The sequence below is a fragment of the Arvicanthis niloticus genome, chromosome 2 (genome assembly GCF_011762505.2).
Source record: "Arvicanthis niloticus isolate mArvNil1 chromosome 2, mArvNil1.pat.X, whole genome shotgun sequence".
NCBI classification, from domain to species: Eukaryota; Metazoa; Chordata; class Mammalia; order Rodentia; family Muridae; genus Arvicanthis; species Arvicanthis niloticus.
Window position 1 is genome coordinate 125,721,826 of NC_047659.1, and position 19,725 is coordinate 125,741,550.

The 19,725-nt window shown below is 44.4% G+C and overlaps 1 protein-coding gene across 1 annotated transcript in view; it reads left to right on the forward strand.

Annotated features, from left to right (window-relative positions):
* Cnbd2 (cyclic nucleotide binding domain containing 2) overlaps nucleotides 1–19,725 on the forward strand; it is a 61,824-nt gene that overhangs the window by 7,426 nt on the left and 34,673 nt on the right. The window contains exons 2-5 of the mRNA XM_034493661.2: nucleotides 5,405–5,458; nucleotides 14,352–14,489; nucleotides 16,069–16,122; nucleotides 17,517–17,680. Coding sequence (XP_034349552.1) covers nucleotides 5,405–5,458; nucleotides 14,352–14,489; nucleotides 16,069–16,122; nucleotides 17,517–17,680 — 410 coding nt within the window. The remainder of the gene's footprint in view (nucleotides 1–5,404; nucleotides 5,459–14,351; nucleotides 14,490–16,068; nucleotides 16,123–17,516; nucleotides 17,681–19,725) is intronic.

The window sequence follows — 19,725 nt, forward strand, 5'->3', positions numbered from 1 at the left end:
GCTCCATGAATAGAGAGATTTTAAAATGCTATTCCAGTGTTATCATATCAGCCCTAGTTATTATAATTAGATTTATACTGTTCTTAGGAAATGGTTTTTTTTAGAATTATTTATTTACTTTATGTATATGAGTACACTGTAGCTGTCTTCAGACACACCAGAAGAGGGCATCAGATCCCATTACAGATGGTTGTGAGCCACCATGTGGCTGCTGAGAATTGAACTCAGAACCTCTGGAAGAGCAATTCAGTGTTCTTAACCACTGAGCCATCTCTCCAGCCCCCTTAGGAAAGGATCTTAAATCATTCATCTCTTAGCTTCTGACACAAGCCCCAAATCTCAGTAAACCTACAAATATTGACGAAATGAAAAACAAGAATGGATCCTATTTCATTCCTGTGAAGGGAAAGCTTGGATGTAATTCCCTGGCTTTTCTAGAGCATTCCACATGTGCCTAGAGCCTACCATGTTACCTCACCTTCATGTCTCCTCAGTGCCCGAGTTCATCTACATCTCTCGGTCCAGTCCGTCTGCCTCTCGTTTCTTTCTATTTCCCAGGATCCTCTCTCTTCCTGTCAGTGTCCCACCTCCTGTTTCCTGCCTCCGTTCATTTGGATTAGTTTGGATTAGTGCACTGGCTAGCACTGTCAGCTCAATGCAGCCTACAATTAGCTGAAAAAGTCTCAGTTCTTCTCACGTTGATCTGTGGGCATGCCTGTGAGGGGTTGTCCTGATGGTTTTAGTTCATGCAAGAAGGCCTAGTCCACTATGGGTGGTCCCATTCCCCAGACAGGTGATTCTGGGCTGTATAACAAAGTTAGCTGAGAAGTTGGAGAGATGATTCAACAGTTAAAAGCAGGTACTGCTTTTCCAGAGGACCTAAGTTCAAGTCCCAGCACCTACATAATACATAAAGTGGCTTACAGCCACATACAATTCCAGTTCCAGGAGACTCCAACTCCTCTGAACTCTGTGGACACCTCATAGGTCCATACACATATGCACGATTCCACACACATTCATATAATTAAAATTCATATAATTAAAAATAGTAAAAATAATTTTTAAAAAGTAAAGTCAACTAGGCATGAACCAGAGACTGAGCCAGCAGACAGCATTCCCCCTGATTTCTCTCAATAATGGATTGTGACTTGGAAGGGTAAGTCAAATTAACCCTTTCCTGCCCAGGTTGTTTTAGCACAGCAACAGAAGGAAACTAGAGACACAGCATGTTAGGGACTGTGAAAAGGAAGCCTGGAGCTCTTCTTTTTTCTTTAACTTTTTTTTTACTTGCTGAATACCATGGCTCACCTCAAATCCTATCATCTCATCAGCTGAGGGAGCGGTAGCAACAGTTTGAGACCAACCTGAGCTACATAATGAGACCCTGTCTCAAAAAGATGTAGCAATGAAACACTTCTTATTTGGAAATGAATATAGATTCAGAGAAAGTTTCAAAAATAGTAGAGAGATTGTATTTTTTTAAAAATTGAGCAGCATTTTATAAGTTTAATTTTATCTCATGTGCTTTGGTGTGAGGTGAGCCCTTAGAACTGGAGTTACAGACAGTTGTGAGCTGCCATGTAGGTGCTAGGAATTGAACCTTGATCCTCTGGAAGAGCATTTAGTGCTCTTAATCGCTGAGCCATTTCTCCAAACCCAAGAAATTGTATTTTTTTTTGTTTGTTTATTGCTGGTTTCTTTTGTGGTTTTTAGTTTTTCAAGACAGGGTTTCTCTGTGTAGCCCTAGCTGTCCTGGAACTCACTTTGTAGATCAGGCTGGCCTCAAATTTACAGAGATCGTCTGCCTCTGCCTCTTGAGTGCTGATTAAAACTGTATACCACTGTACTGGCTGGTTTTGTGTCAACTTGACACAAGCTGAAATTATCAACGAGTAAGGAGCTTCAGTTGAGAAAATGCCCCCATGAGATCCAGCTATAAGGCATTTTCTCAATTTGTGATCAAGAGGGGAGGGCCTAGCACATTGTGGGTGGTGCCATCCCTGGGCTGGTAGTCCTGGGTTCTATAAGAAAGCAAGATGAGCAAGCCAGGGGAAGCAAACCAGTAATATTCCTCCATGGCCTCTGTATCAGCTCCTGCTTCCTGACCTGCTTGAGTTCCAGTCCTGACTTCCTTTGGTGATGAACAGCAATGTGGAAGTGTAAGCTGAATAAACCCTTTCCTCCCCAACTTGCTTCTTGGTCATGATGTTTTGTGCAAGAATACAAACCCTGACTAAGACAACCACCAACCTAGTATGATGTTAATACAGTTGCCCAATCGTAGTAGCCTTGTTGGTAATGGTTTGAGCCTGGAAGTTCCCCCACAGGGTCATTTGCAGAAACTCGGTGCTCTGAAGGTGGGTCTAGTTTATAGAAGTGATTACGGGTGAGCCTTTGAAGGTCAGAGCCAGTTTAGGGTTCCTGCCTCCCACTTCTGCTTCTGGGCAGCAAGGACTGGCAGCCTCACAGCTCTGCTTCGTTTTCCCCACTGTGATGGGCTGAAACCTTTTGAAACTGTTACAGTTCTTTGATCATCTTTGAGTGCCTGAGGTTCTTCCCATATTTAGTTTAGGAATGTCTGGTTTTGAGCAGTCAAGGGCCCCATACTTCCTTAAGCTCAAAGAGAGAATTAAATGGAATTAAATATGATTGTATATCACTACTTTTTATCACAAAAGTATCATTGCTTTTGCATCACTGAAACCAAATATCAAGGACAACTCAAGGGAAAGAGTTGTTTTGGATTGTGGTGTTGAGACAGAACACATGGTGGAAGGAACATGGCAGGGATGGGTGTGGGGTGGCTTGTTTAGTTCTTTCTGGCTAGGAAGCAGAAAAAGAAGTAAACAGAAGAAGCCAGATCGAAACACACCCCCCTCACCCCACAACCTCAGGACCTGCTTCTTCCTCTCAAACCCCACCTTCCACCGTTCCACCATCTATAATGCTATGATATCATGGCTTTAAAGGGTAATTTATTCTTTAGGATTCACTTGGATCAGAGCCCTCAGCATCTAACTGTTCTTAGACAGGCCATTTCATACACTTCCAAGGCTGGGCTCCTAGGCAGTTTTTGTTTTTTCAAATACTTTGAAAACAAAAAAGTTGTTTTGTTGTTGTTGTTGTTATTATTGTTGTTGTTGTTGTTATTGTCTCTATATGTTTGAGGCCAGTCTGATCTACATAGACAGTTTTTCCTTCTAAAAAAAAAAAAAAAAAAAAAAAGAAAAAGAAAAAAAGAAAAAAAAAAGAAAATTTTGAGTGTGGGTATTTTACCTGCAAGTTTGTTGGTGCACTGTGTGCTTATATTGCCTCTAGAGGCCAGCCAGAAGAGGGCATCAGATACCCTGGAACTGGAATTACTGATGGTTGTAAGCTACCATATGGGTTCTGGGAATTGAGCTCAGGGCCTCTGGAGAACAGCCTATATCTTAACTACTAAGTTATCTCTCCAGCCCTTTTTTTATTATTTTTAATTATGTGTATGTGTATATACATGTATTTGTGGACATGTGTACATAAATGCAGGTGTCCTCAGAAGCCAGAGGCATCAGATCCCTAGAGATGGAGTTACAGATGGTTGTGACCCACTGGATGTAGACACTGGGAACTGAACTTGGGCCATCCCTAAGAGCAGGGAGTGCTCTTTACTGTGGTTTTATCTTTAATTTCTTTTCTTTCTTTCTTTCATTTTTTTAAGATTAATTTATTTGTTTTTTTTGGTTTTTTTTGGTTTTTTTTTTTTTTTTTTTTTTTGGTTTTTCGAGACAGGGTTTCTCTGTGTAGCCCTGGCTGTCCTGGCACTCACTCTGTAGACCAGGCTGGCCTCGAACTCAGAAATCCGCCTGCCTCTGCCTCCCCAGTGCTGGGATTAAAGGCGTGCGCCACCACCACCTGGCTAATTTATTTGTCTTTATGTAAGTACACTGTCACTGTCTTCAGACACACCAGAAAAGGGCATCAGATCCCATTACAGATGGCTGTGAGCCACCATGTGGTTGCTGGGAATTGAACTCAGGACCTCTGGAAGAGCAGCCAGTGCTCTTACCCGCTGAGCCATCTCTCCAGCCCTTAGCTTTAATTTCTAATAACTACTGACATTGCATATATTTCCTTTCACCATTCCTCTCTCTTGTGTGGCAAATGTTTGCTCAAATCCATTGTACAATTTTTACTGCTGGTAGTGGTTTTCTTATTTTTGAGGGCTTTGTTTTGTTTGTTGTAGTTTTTTAAATGTAGCAAGATAAAAATATATAACATAAATATCACCATTTTAGCCACTTACCCAAGCAAACCTCAAATTTGCCATGCTAGTCTTGAACTCATAATCTTCCTGCCCTAGCCTAAGTGCTGGGCTATAGGGACATGCCATCATTCTTGGCACTGTTTTGTTTGTATGTTTTTGTTTTTGTTTTTGTTTTTTTTGAGACAGGGTTTCTCTTAACTGTTTTGGATCTCACTCTGTAGCCAAGGCTGGCCTTGAACTTAGAGATCTTCCTGCCTCTGCTTCCTGAGTGCTGGGATTAAAGGTATGGGCCACCACTGCCTGGCCTGCATTATTTTGGTTTTGTTTGTTTGCTTGCTTTTTGGCTTTTTTGTTTGTTTGTTTTGAGATAGGGTCTTCCCTGTAGCCCAGGCTGGTCTCAAGCTTGAGATTCTCCCATCTCTACCTCCTAATTGACCATTTTGTCACTGGTTCTTTTGAGAATGAGTCCCATGATACCCAGGTTGGCTTCAAACTTGTTTTGGAGTGGAGAGTGACCTCATACTACAGAGCTTACCGCCGCCGTCACCTCCTGAGTGCCAGGATCACAGGTGTGCTGGTGTACCCTGAAACTGTTATGAAGTGTCCACTTCTGTGGCATCCAGTTTTTCCCCATTACAGGGCACTAGCTGTGGTCTAGCCATCTCCCATGCTTGCTTCCTTTTTCTCACCTAAAGCAGACTTAGCCCATTAAACCGTAACTCCCTGTCTTAGTAAGAATTTTATTGCTATAAAGAGACACCATGATGATGGCAACTCTTATAAAGGAAAACCTTTAACTGGGGCTGGCTTACAGTTTCAGAGGTTTAGTCCACTGTCATCATCGGGGGAAGCATGGCAACACTTGGGCCAACATGGTTCTGGAGAAGGAACATTTTACATCTGGATCCACAGGCAGCAAGAAGTGAAGTGGCTTGAGCTTTTGAGACCTCACAGCCGGTGCTCTAGTGACACACTTCCTTCAACAAGGCCACCCCTCCTAACAGTGCCACTCCCTATGAGCTAAGCGTTCAAACACATAAGTCTGTGGGGACCACTTCTATTTAAACTGTCACATTCCTCATTCACATATTCAGAAATGATACATAAAGAAATATGTCTAAATTTACAAACATTCTTTTCTCCTGAATTTTGCAGTTTAAGCTATCATCAGCACAGAAGATAAAGAGCTGGACAGCAAAAAAAGAAAGAGTAAGTAGTATTATTCTAATAATTGATTTCCATGTCATGAATGTATTAGTTGTTTTTACCCTTTGACTATTGTGGATAAAATTGCTGTGATATTGGTGTTTGAATTTCCATTTTCAGTTGCTTTCTGTACCTATAGGTGAAATTGCTGGGGAAGATAGTAATTTTGTATTTAACTTTGTGAGAATCAATCATACCATTCCACACAGTGGGTCCATTTCTGTGAGTTTGAGGTCAACCTAGTCTACAGAGTGAGTTTCTGGACAGCTAGGCTACACAGAGAAACCCTGTCTTGAAAAGACAAACAAACAAATCCCCTGTGAGGGGTAGGAGAGATGGCTCAATGGTTAAGAGCACCGGCTATTCTTCCAGAGAACCCAGGTTTAAGTCCCAACACCCACATGGTGTTTAACAACCACCTATGATTCCAGTTCCCAGGGAAGTGATCCAGTCTTCTAGTCTCCTCTATCACCAGGCTCACACAGACATATGTAACACATGCAGGCATATGGTGGTTTGAATGAGAATGGCCCCCAATAGATTCATTTGTCTGAATGCCTGGTCCCTAGTTAACAGAATTGTTTGGGAAGGATTAGGAGGTGTGGCCTTGTTGGAGGAGGCGTGTCACTGGGGAATGGACTTTGAGGTTTCAAAAGCCCCTGCCAGGCCCAGTGTTGTCCTCTCTGGCTCCTGCCTGAGGATCAAGATGTAGCTCTGAGCTACTTCTCCAGCACCATGCCTAACTGCGGGCTACCACGGTCCCCTCTAGGATGATCATGGACTAACCCTTTGAAGCTGTAAACAAACCCCTAATTAAATGTTATAAGTGTCCTTGGTCATGGTGTCTTTTCATAGCTATGAAAAAGTAACTAAGACAAGGCAGAACACATATCTACATAATTTTTTAAAATCCCCTAGAAGATTCCAGCTTCTGCTTTTCCTCCCTCCTTAGCACTGGAGATGGAACCTGCAGTCTGTATAGACTAGGTAAGTGTCTCATCACTCAGCTATAGTACCCAACCGTTTTGTGTGTGTGTGTGTGTGTGTGTGTGTGTGTGTGTGCACGTGCGCACGCATGAAGATCCAAGGTTAACCTTGGGTGTCATTCCTCAGGAGCCCATCCATCTTGTTACTGTTATTATTTTTAAGATTCATTTTTATTTTATGGGTATGGGTGTTTTGCCTAAGTGTACTTCTATGTGTCGTGCAGAGGCCAGAAGAGGGAATAAGATCTCCTGGAACTGGATTTATAGATGGTTGTCAGCCATCATGTGGCTAATATATGGGAAATGAACCCAGGTTCTTAGAAGAGCAGTCAGTGCTCTTAATCACTGAGCTATCTCTCCAGTCACCCATCTTGTTTCTTGAGACAAGGTCTCTCATTTGCCTGGAGCTCACTGTATAGGGTAGGCTAGGTTACCTGACCTGCAAACCCCAAGGGTCCATCCATCTATCTGTGCCTGGGATTGCTGGGACTGCTGTCATGTGCTGCCACACCTGGCTTTTTATGTAGGTGGATCAAGCTCTGTGCTTATTGGAGAAGTACTTGACTGAGCTCCCTTGATGAGCCCTTGGCTTCATCCCAAATGTCACATCAAAAACAAACAAACAAAAAACCAAAAAACCAAAGGATACATATTCTTGTATCTCCCTCCTCCCCCCCCCCTCTCTCCTTTCTCCCCGTAATCATTGGCTACAGGATTTCTTGTCCCCTTTCATGTCTTTCTTTTGCAGATCTCTCTGGGAGTGGAGTTGGAACCTTGTGCATGTGGGCCAGGCTGCCTACACACACGCACGCAGCATCCCAAGCTCCTGTCAGTCTTTCTCATCTATTTCCAGCTCAAGCTTGGTCTTTGCAGTCTTCTCTTCTGTTGTCAACAAGGCTCGTGTATTTTGTTTGTGAACTGACTTTCGCTTCTCAAAAGTCCGTCTCCCTCCCTGTACCCCTCTCTCTGAGGAAGGGTCTCTCTGTATAATAGCCTTGGTTGTCCTGGAACTCACTTTGTAGACCAGGCTGGTCCTGAACTCAGAGATCCAGCTGCCCTGTGAGTGAGTTGCTGGGATTAAAGCTATGTGCCACCGTGCCAACTTGATCTTGTTTTAAAATGTGCCAAGCCTTTTGAATTTTTTGGTTGTTCATGATTAGCGTCTGTTTCCTGTTACTTATTTCTTTTCTCTCTTTTATTTTGTGTCTCTCACCAGACATTTATTTTTCTTGTGTCTTTTGCATCCTTCTGTTTTATTAATTTTGTAATGTTTATTCTTTTCCTTTCTTTTTTTAACCATAACTGTTCTTTTTTTATTTCTGTGTATGTGTGCAAGCCTGTCTGAGTATATATGTACCTTGTATGTGCAGAAGCCCACAGAGGCCAGAGGAGGGTAGAGCATCCCCAGGAACTGAAGTTACAGGTTGTGATCTGCTGTGTGGGTTCTGGGAACCAAACCCAGGTCCTCTGCAAAAGCAGCAAGTGCTCTCATCTGCTGAGGCATTGCTCCAGTCCCACTGTAACTCCTGCAGACAAGACAGTTATAGACTCATAGAAAGATATAAAAGTAACAGAAAGAAAAGAGGTCTGGTATTCCTCACCTAATTTTCTCCAATAGCAATAGCATGCATGACATAGTCCAGTAGCAAACCCAGGAAACATGTGTAAGTCCACAGACCTTATTCTAGTGATTTCTTAGTTTTCTGTGCATTCATGTTGGAACATGGTGTGTGTGTATGTAGTATAAACAAGGTCTACTATAACCCCTTTAGATGCGTTCTAAGCAGATGCTCTGCCAGGGGCACACCTCCAGCTCTCCAGTCCACGCCTCTGTTCAGCTGTCTTCACCACATTCAGTCGTTACTTTCTCTAGTGGTTGGGGCTTGGCCATAGATACACCTAGGAAGAAAGGTGTGACACTTGCAGTCCCAGTTTTTCACTGAGGATCTTGATACAAAAACAAATTGAGGTAATAGTTGTCATGCAAGTGCAGCACCTTCCTGAACTGTAATTGCCCATTCTTTTCTTGCCTGCTTTTGGGGCAACAGAGTCATTTACTTTACCAGCCTTCGGCATTTTCTTGCAGTTGATTGAAGGATTCTGACTGTGCTGATTTGATGTGACTTCTGGGACAAAGTCATGGCCCACTGTATAGTGTCTCAAGTTTCAGAGTAACCCTGGCCTGAGTGGTTGAATGTCCTAATCTATAGCTGGACGCCTTTTACTTTCTTTAAGACTGTTCAATGATGCTGGCAGTCATTTAGCCACTTTGAGCCTCAGTGTCTTTATAGAGAGGGTTGAATTGAGGCCCCTCATGGGGGTTGCAAGCGTAATACTCGTGATAGCTCAGTAAATATTAGGTAGATTCTGATATTGGCCCGTTGCCTTCTCTTCTCTCCAGAATTTTTGCTTGTATAATCAATCGATTCTCAGAATAAGGTTTTTCTTGGAACCAGCCTTTCAGCAGCTGTTGGCAGAGTGTGAGGAGTAAGAAGCTTCCCACTGAAGGAAGCTGCTTATTTCCACTTTGATTGATAGGGGGAGATTAATTGTCCTCCCCCATGAAAGACAAAGGGCCCAGTTGTGCCATTTGCCAATTTAGGAATCATGAGGAGAAATGAGGAGTGTCATATCCGACAGGTCCCTGGAGAAGAAGTGAGGCAGGCCTCAAGCTGGGGAAGGGGATTCCTGAGCAGAAGATTTAAAAGAGCAGGTTTCCAAGAAGAAGCAAGCATGAGAGAGGCTTCTGAGGAATGGTGGTGTCTCTGTACCTCTCGGATTCACAGCTTGAGAAGATGATCCAGAGATGCTCAGAACTGAACTATAATCCCTGCCCTATAGCCTTCCACCCCGGTGCCCTCCAAGAGCATGTTCTTACCATTCGTTCTGGGACAGAGAGGAAAAGACCAGGCAGGGCAACAGAGGATAGTAAGACTTATTCTTGACTTACTCTTTTTGCACCTACCCTCAGCAGGACATTTGTGTAGATGCTAACACCACCATTGCTCTTTGCAGAGGAGAAAAACAGTATCACAGACCCAATTACATGTAAAGGTCATATGACTGGTAGGTAGTGTGCATCCAGTTGGGTATTCACACTACCCAAGTGACAGGAAAGGATTCGCCTGTCTTGTACTTCCTTTGTAAACTTTGTAAACCCACAAGGCAGAAACGTGGCCAGGCCCCCTCCTGAGAAGCTCCAACAGACCCCTCTCCCAGACTCCTGAGGAGCTCCAGCAGCCAGGCCACACCCCCCCACCCCAGGCCTCCCTAACTGTCTGAACAGCAGTTTCAGCCTCTGTAAGGATCACAAAGATCATCTCCAGCCCCTCAACAGGACCCTCCCCAGATTATGCTAATTTTAGGTGAAAAGTCTGAACACAGTCCACCTATCCCTGAGCTCCTCCAAACTCAGGACTTGAAATATCACCAATCCTCATCCTGGAAAATCTCCACCCTAGAAAGCTCCAGCCCTCTAACCTCCCACCCCCCACCCCCACCCCAAAAACCCTCTATATAAGCACTGCACTTTGTCCAATTCCCTGTTGTTCGCTCCCTCCTAGGAGCATAGCCAATCACTCCTGGATTCCTCCTTCCTCTCCCTGGACACTCCAATACATCTCTTTCATTTGCTGCCTGGTGTGATCCTCATAGAAAGACAAGAAGCAGTAATGAGGAGCAGAGAAGGAGCAAGGAGGCGGCTCCTGAGCTGCCTCCTCTCAGAGCTGTGTCGGGAGCTTGAATGTCCTTCCACTGGGATGCCGCCTTCCCTCGCAGCTGGGTGCTTCCTGGACTTCCCAGAAAGGCCAACACATCTTTCCTCCCTCCCTTCTTTCTCTTTTTTTAGTTTTTTTGAGACAGAGTTTCTCTTTGTAGCCTTGGCTGTCCTAGAACTCACTCTGTAGACCAGGCTAGCCTTAAACTCAGAGAGATCTGTCTGTCTCCTGAGTGCTGAGATTAAAGGCATGCGCCACCACTGAGATTGTTTTTAACCTCAGAAATTATGAAAAAAAATATGAGTAGTTCCATAACAAAATGAACAAAGAATATGAACAGGTTATTCAAAGGAACATTCGAATCACACCTGAAATGATTATTTTTGGGCAGTGAGCCTAGGCTCAGGCTTCAGACACTGAGACATCCCCAAGCTCCTGGATGTGTTGACTAAATTATTTGAAAGCAGATTGCATAGTTAGAAAAAAAAAAAATCCCATTGGCTTTTTTGGTTCAGTTTTTTTTTTTTTTTTTTTTTTTTTTTTTTTAATGTACATCAGTGTTTTGCATGCATGTCTCTGTGAGAAAGTCAGAGCCACTAGAACTGGAGTTATGGACGGCTGCGAGCTGCCATGTAGGTGCTGGGACTTGACCTTGGGTCCTCTGGAAGAACAACCAATGCTCTTAACTGCTGAACCATCTCTCCAGCCCCCACATTGGCTTTTTAAAGCATTTTTTTTTCTTTAAAATATTTTTTTTTCCTTTAGTACACTTAAGACAGAGGCAGGTAGATTTCTGTGAGTTCTAGGCCAGCCTAGTCTACATAGTGAAACCTTTGTCTCAATAAATAAATGAACAAACAAATAAAAAAAAAATAGGGCTGGAGATGAATCAATGGTTCAAAGCACTAGGACTCTTCCAGAGGCCCTGAGTTCAGTTCCCAGCTCTCGCACGATGGCTCAGAACCATTGTACAGCAGTTGGTCCATGGGATCTTACACCCCCTTCTGGTGTGCAGATGAACATGCTGACAAAACATCCATGCACATAAAATAGATAAACAAAATGAATCTTAAACATTAAAACTTTAACAGTTGCCACTGTGTTTATGTGCACATGTATGTGCATGTATGTGATATGGAGGGAGAAGAGTGCATGTCACATGGTGGTGTGATGGCCAGAGGACAACTTTATAGAGTGTCACTTCCTCGCACCTTTAGGTGGGTTCCCAGAATTGGATTCAGGTCATCAGGTTTTCTGACCAAGCACATTTTACCTGCTGATCCAACTGACTGGCTCAAACTAAAATAAAGACATTAGCTGTGTGGTAGTGGTGCACACCTTTAATCCCAGCACTCAGGAGGCAGAGGCAGGCAAATCTCTGAGTTTGAAGCCAGCCAGGTCTATAGAGCAAGTTCTAGGACAGCCAGGGCTACCCAGAGAAACTCTGTCTTGAAAAAACCCAATCAATCCATCAATCTTTATAACCAGAGTATTGTTATAATAGTAAAAAAAATGTTGAAATGTACTCAGTGAGTGGGGCACTTGTCTAGCATGCATGAGACTCTGGGTTAGATCCTTAGCGCCCATAACTAGGACTGGTGGCACACACCTGTAATCCAAGCACTCAGGAGATGGACATAGGAAGATTGGAAGTTCAAGGTCCAGCCTGGGCTACATAAAACCCTGCTTAGAAAAAAACATAAAGGAAGAAAATGCTAAATTTACTAAGATCATGTACACTATAGCCTTATTTTCCTTATTTGTCTCTTAAAATATCTTTTTTATAGTTGTTATTACTGTTTATTTTTATTTTTGAGATGGGCTGGCCTGGAACTCCCTGTGTAGTGGAACATGACTTTGAACTCCTGATCCTTCTGTGTCTACCTTCCAAGAGTGTATATGGCAGGGGATGAGTGGGGGTGGAAAGGTACCTCAGTGATTAGGAGCACCTACAGGAGAGCTCACAACCATCTGCAATTCTAGTCCCAGGGGAGTCCTATACCATCTTCTGGCTTCTATAGGCACCAGGCACATACACAACATTCGGGAAAACACCCATACACATAAAATAAATAAAAAATTTAAAGTATGTTGTATAGGCTAGGTGTGGTATTGTGTGCCTTTAATCCTAGTATTTGGGAGGTAGAGTGAGATAGAGCTCTGTAAGTTTGAGGCCAGCCTGATTTACATAGCAAGTGAGACCCATTATATGTATAAAATGTTGAAGCGGGTGCATTTGTGTGTGCATGTGTGCATACATAGATCAACCTAAGGTATTGTCCTGTTCACGTGTGTGCGTGTGTGTGTGTGTGTGTGTGTGTGTGAGAGAGAGAGAGAGAGAGAGAGAGAGAGAGAGAGAGAGAGAGAGAGAGATGGACTTTGACTGGCCTGGAATGTGCCAAGTTGGCTAGCCAGTGAGGCCCAGGATCTGCCTATCTACCCTCCTCTGCTGGTATCACCGGCACGTGCCACCACACCTGGCATTTTTATATGGGTGCTAGAGGTGAATCCTCAGGCTTGTGTGTGTCTCAGCCTTTACTGACTGTCTCTCCAGGCCTTTTGTAGTTTGCCATCACGGGCTCAAAGGCTCAATAAATATCCCTTGGATTTTTCTTCTAAATTTTAGAATCCTAACATATCCCCCATTCTTTTTTTTTTTTTTTTTTTTTTTTCCTTAAGAGATTGACATTTTTGAGGCTGGAGAGATGGCTCAGTGGTTAAGAGCACGGACTGCTCTGCCAGAGGTCCTGAGTTCAATTCCCAGCAACCACATGGTGGCTCACAACCATCTGTAATGTGATTCAATGCCCTCTTCTTGAATGTGTCTGAAGACAGCTGCAGTGTACTCATATAAATAAAAAAAAAAATAAATGTTAAAAAAAAGAAATGGAAACACATCTTTTAAAAAAAGAGATTGACATTTTGAAGACATGGAAAGTCTTACTTGACTTTTAGATTGTTAAATTCTGCATTTTTTCTCTATCCTACACATTTGCTTGGCTAGAAGATGTCTGTCCTGACCAAAATTCAGTTTGGGATGGATGGCCTGTTTGTCCTCAGTCCAATTAATTCCATGTCCCCAGAGAAATGACAGGTGGCTCATTTTAGATTAGGTATTACTTCCTGTCGCTGCTGTAACACACCACCACAGTCTAACGCTTAGATTCATCTACTTACATTTATTTGTGTGTATATGTTCCTATGTGTGCACGCCTTGTCACCCACATGGAGCTCAGAGGACAAGCCTCCTTTCACCCTGTAGTTCCCGGGTGTTAAATTCAAGTCTTTGAGTTTGTCATCAAGTGTCTCTAGTCATGGAGCTGCCATCTTGACAGCCCCAAATCACTTTTATTTAATGGCTTAAAATAATGCAGCTGTATTCGCCTTCATATCAGCAGAGATCTTGGACTAAGGTTATGTCGTCAGAGGTTGGGAACAGAGCTCTGTGGGGGAGCCTTACCTAGCATACAGAGGGCCGTAAGTGTAATCAGTGAGAGGGCAATCACCACACCAATAGATAAAAACACAATAACAACGAGTGTCGGCAGGCCTGCATTCCTTTTGCCAGCCTGGAGAGATGCTCAGTCAGCCTAGAGAATCCATGGCCGCGTCCATCTCTGCTTCACCAGCCATTCACATTTCTTCTTCTGTGACTTTTTCCTCCATGTTCAAAACAGTAATGAATCTTCTTCTTCTTTTTTTTTTTTTTTAACCATTTTCCCTTCAGATTTACTGACTCACCTCTGCTGCAGCACGTGCACGCTCTCTTGAAGGCGTGCATACTCGCATGCACACAGTTAATGGTGGTTTTTTTTTTCCCCGAAAAAAAAAAAAAATCAGTGCATTGGCAAATCCCAGTGGGGAGAATGCCCTAAATGTCATCTGCCCCTAGCCCAGGCTGGCTTAAAGCTACCAACAAAATTTCAACGAGTTTCCAACCCCCCCCCCCCAAGAGAGTGGAGTTATAGTTGAGCATTAGAGCTTATGTCTAGCATGCTCAAGGTACTAGGCTCAACCCCAAACAAGCACCACAACCCTCCAGTATCCCCACCCTCCCCCTAAAACAAGACTCGTGACTGTGTAAGCACTGTTCTAACACACCACTGTCTTTTATCCCATCTGGTTCTGCCCTGTTTAGAGCTGCCTGGCCTGAGGGCAGATGGCTTCCATTGACCTGGTTCACTCTGCTTCCAGGGACTGTACCAGCTCACCATAGACATCATCATGATGAGTCGGGTGTGTAAGATGTTCCGCCAAGGCCTCAGGGGATTCCGGGAATATCAGATCATTGAGCCTGTTCACAAGAAGCATCCTACCTTCTCCTTCTGGGATGTAAGTCGCCCAGCTAAGCAGGGGTGCTGGGATTTAGCAGGTGCAGCACATCTCCTAACCCTCACATCGGGGAGAAGGGGACACCATCAAACAAGTAGGGGAGAATGAACCCTGAGTTAGCCAGCCTTTCATGACCTGTTGCGTCAGTGCTGGCTGGGGCAGGCCTCTGGTGCAGAACAGTAGCAGGGCCTACTACTATCCTGTCCATCAGGACACTAAACAGGGGTCCGGGGAGATCACCTGAAAGAGAGCGGGGGATAACAGGTAAAGACGCAAAGAACGGCGACCTGTCTATAGGCTGATCAGATCACAAATTTTACTGTTTTCACACACGGGTTATATACACAAAAAGGCAGGATGTGGGGAAGGGGATGACACAGGAGCGTAGGTGTTCAGGGGGAGTACAGATATCTTCCAGAACAGTGTGTCAGCTGGGTGAAGGTTCAGGGGACAGGCCACTATGACTCCGCCTGTGATTCACTTGACTTAATCTAAGTTGGTACTTTCTACCCAAGGTCACCTATCTACAAGGTCTATGACTAGAGCCTGGCAACTGTCTGTTTGTTTACAATAGCTTCTAGCCATCTGTTTCAGTGTCTTTCCACAGAGACCAAGACTTTGTGCTAGCAGGCTGACTTAGGCCTATGGCTGATTTTAGGCCTTTAGTGTATAGACAGAGATGCCCCTGACATACTACTCTTGAGTTTAGGGCAGAACAGAGAATAGGGGAGGAAAGGGGAGCTCCTGTCCAGATTCTCCTTCCAGAGTTTGCTGCTGCTGCTGCTGCTCCTCCTCCTCCTCTTCCTCCTCCTCCTCAAGGAAGCAGAAGTGTTCTGCTTACACATGTCTGCCCATGTGGCCCGAAACACCAGCAGTGAGGGAGTCACGGTGTACTTTCCGACTGTAATCACAACAGTCTGAAGGAGCCGGGGCCGCAGCAGAGCCGGGATTCTTCTCAGTGTTCTAAGCTGTGTGCGTTCGTACATTCTCTATTTTCTTTTCTATCTTCACTAAAAGAAAGGGGACATTTTCAGGGCCCTGCTTGCTGTGAGGACCCCATTTTCAAGATAAAGAAGGTCCCAGCTTAAAATATCTTATCTCAACAGTAAATCATGAGCCCTTTTTGTCTTAGAAATTCAATTGGTTGTCCACTGTCTTGCGTTTGTATTGTTGTGGTAAGATACAGTGACCAAGGCAACTTACAGAAGAACTTATTTGTGGCTTAGGTTAGACCATATGACCATCATGCCAGAGAGTATGGCAGCAGGCAGGCAGGCATTGTGCTGGAGCGGTAGCTGAGAGCAGACATCTGATCCACAAGTAGGAAACAGAGACAGAGCCCTTATTCTTTTTCCCCTGCTGCCATTTCCTTCTCTCTATCATGCCTTCACAATATGTTGAGGATGCTAGCATAGGGCAGAGTTGGGGTTTTTGAGCCAAGGTGGCAACAAAAGGGCTGGTTGGAGGTCCGCCATGGCTTCCCATTCACCAGAGTGGCCTGGGTAGATAGAAGGGCTTCCGATGTAGAACTCCAGAGGCATTTTTACTGACTTTCCTTTCTTCTCGTCCTTTCTTTCAGAAAAAGAAGCAAGGCCGCATCTCGTTTGATACCCAGGACTTTGCTGCAGAGGAGGTGTGTGGAGCTTGGACTTTTTTCCCTGTGTGGGGGTCAGGGTGGGTCTGCTCTTCTGTCTGCTTCGGTCTGAAGAAGCACCGGACATAGCTGGTTTTAGTTCAGGTTCTGCCAGCATCAGTGGCACTCAGAAGTGGTCACTCAGGTCTAATCACAGTGACCCTGTCCCCTGTCCCTGGCATATCAACTATTACCACTGTTTTACTGAGAAGAGCCAATCTGGGAGAGCTTCTGAGCTTGGACTTAAGGAAAACAACAGAAAGCAAACAAGAGGACACAGGATGTCCAGCCAGAGGAGAAGAAAGCCAGGCAGTGGGAAACCCCTTGGCCTGTTGGTGAATTCTGGTTTGGCTCTGAACTCTCTGAGGGATGCTGGGATACATGGCCCCCTATGTTGGATGTGCTTTAAGCTGCAGCCCCACTCTGACAAGAGAAGGCCTTTCTCTCTGTATGGGTCTTTTGGCCTGTGTGTGATCTCTCAACTCAAACACCATTACTACCTTCCTCTCTTCTGACCACCAAATCCTGGATATTAAACTCCTACTTAATATCCAACTTTAAAGTTAAAGGGACCTGTCTATAAAAATCAGTCACATTCTCACTCCCTCAGACCTGACACAACCCTGATCTTGACCCATTTTGGCTTTTCTTTGAGGAAAGAGGGAGAACAGAACTTTGTAATTGGTACTAACAACACTGCACCCATTCCACTGCTCCACCCCACCCCTTGGAAGTGTGGGTACCTCTCATGTGGCTCTCTGGGACACAACCTGATCTTTCATATCCCCTCATTACTGAGTCATAGTGAGGAACTTCTTCTGAATTCCATGTTTCTTCAGTTTTTCAGAGCAACTGATGCCTAAAGCTAGACATGGAAGGACTGCCAAAATTTTACCCTGATTCACCCAGGAGAAACCAGGGACCTGTTTAAGCACCAGAGAATTCTAGAACTGAGGGACATTCTGTGCACAGGAGTTGAGAAAAGCAGGAGGGCTTCAGAAGGAATACCAACAGTGGCTGGCACAGCCTGTAGACAGTAGCAGTGCAATGAATCTGGCCTGACTGGTCCTTACACAGAAGAGCATGCTAGCTGAGACAAGGACAGTTCTCACAGTTGCAGTGTGCCTTTGCTTGGGGGACCATGAGGTCCTGGTGCAAGATAGCCCCATACCCTGCTTTGGCAGGTGCCAGGGCTATTTTCTGAGTTCCTTCATTTATATGGGAATGATTCTTGGGCTGGATGAAGTTGTGAGGTGGGTGTGTAAAATTCACTCTGATGGTTGGCACACAACCCTTAATCCATGCCAGTCACTGCTGTGCATAGAACGGGGGTGAGCATGCAAGCAACAATATGGAGAGTTGCCTGCTAGAATCCTCTGGCCATGTCTTCCCAGGGTCACTTCCCTCCGAGGGCCATTTCTATCACACATAAGAAGCCATCCTGGAGGACAAACCAGGAGATCCAAGACCTCTGCAATATTCTTCAAGCTCTAGATTGCTACCGCAACTACACAGAGTCTCTACAGCTACTTCTGGCCAAGGTCATGCGCTTTGAAAGGTCAGTGAGGGGAACTATACAAGAGGGCCCCAGAAGAGAAAGACACAGCAGAACACCTGAGTGCTCCCTGGTAAGGATAGCAGCACAGCTTAGTCACCGACTGAGAGTCCTCAGATTACAGTCCTGGAATCGGAAATGACCAGACAGGGCCTCTGATCCGATCTAGTCCAGTTCACATATTTTTCGGGTGTTTCTCTGTGCAGCTGTGGTTGTCCTAGAGTTCACTCTGTAGACTCGGATCTCAACTCAGAGGTCTGCTTGCCTCTGCCTCCCAATTGCTGGAGTTAAAGGCATGTACAGATAAACCTAGCTTAAATTTTATTTATTTATTTATTTATTTATTCATTCATTCATTCATTCATTCATTCATTCATTTATTATGTGTGGAGGGCAGAGGACAATGTACAGGTAGATGTTCAGGAGTCACTTCCCTTCTACCATGTGTTTCTGATACTGAACTTTGTGGCAGGTGCCTTTACCCATTGAACCATCTGGTAACCCCCCAAATATTGACTCTGCTGAGGTTTTATCTTATGTATTTAAAACATTACTCTTTACCAGTCTGTTAAAAGGCACATAGCATACAATATCATGTAAATGTCTTGTTCTGGAGAAGCCATGGGGGTTTTGTGGAACTATGGCTTGAGAAGCCATCTCAGTGGCTTCTTGGGGACACCCTAGGAGATTGAGGTTAGACCTATTTTGAAAACCCAGTGTATAAAAATCACTGTAGGTTTGTACTTTGGTGATCCTGGAGCCACATGGACTGCTGTCTGTAGATCTAGACTCTCTTTGATGATGCATGATCCCATGACAAGGGCAGGATGCTTGGTCATGAGCCTTATAAAGAAGACAGTATTAGATGACTTAGTGTGTAAAGTGCTTGCTCCAGGTCTAATCAACTGAGTTCAATCCCTTGAACCCACAAGGTGAAGGAAAGCCAGGGCCTGTGAGTTATCCTCTGCCCTCCACACAGATACACACTAATAATGCGATACTATAAAATTAACTTAGAGAGTGGATAGATTTGATTATGGACATGTAGGCCAGGACATTCCAGCAGAGAGAAATATTTGCTTTATTCACACCCAGGGAGAAGAGTAGTTTACTCTCTTCTGTAGAGATTCCACATCAAGAGAACAAGAATGAGAGAGGCAGGAGGACAGAAGAGAGGAAGAAAGAAAGGCAAGCTGGCAGCTAGGTGTCTGCTGTGTCCTGGAGGAAAAAGAAAATCATGGAACAAGCAGCTAATGCCACATCTGTCCCAGTGTGACTCTGTCCCAGTGTGACTCTGTCCCAGTGTGACTCTGAGCTAGCCACTTAGCTTTTTGAGCTTTGGAATTTTCATTAGTGAAATAATGTCAGTGTTGATTGTATTTCAGATAGAGAGATTTGGGGGCAGAATAGGCAAAGAGATAATCCTTAAAGCCATCTGCTGATTGTTAGTCATCCCCAGGACCAGGAATTAGCATTTTAGACAGAGGTCTTTAGCTATAAAGAAAATCCATCCCCTGGGAAGGCCTTGAAGCTCATCTGAAAAGTCAGTCTCAACTAGACCTAGTAGGTCAGTGTGAGCAGGACCAGTCTGTCCCCTGTCGGTCTTCTAGCACTGGGATTGAATGCAGGCCTCGTGCTCTCTTGCACTCTCCTTGTCTCTGGAGTACCCCGTCCCTTTTCACATTTTGTTGTTATTGTTTTGAGATAAGGTCTTACTAAGTTGTTCTGGATAGCCTCAAAGTCACCCTGTAGCCCAGGCAAGCCCCAGATTAGAGATCTTCTTGTCTTAGTCTCTCAGGTGAGATGTCAGGCCCAGCCCCCCCCCCCCCCAAGGCCCAGTCTCCCTCCCTATAGTGCTAAAATGGTTGCCATAGCTCCTGATGGCCCCTTCAAACTGCCTCCAGAAGGAAAGATTATCTCATGGGTCAGCCTCAACGTTTTTTTTTTTTTTTTCTTCCTTCTTCCTCCTTAAATTCCATCCATTGGATCGGCTTCATCTGGAATCATCAGTGGGGTCTAGGTTTAAGAACTGTTGAAGTATCCGATTA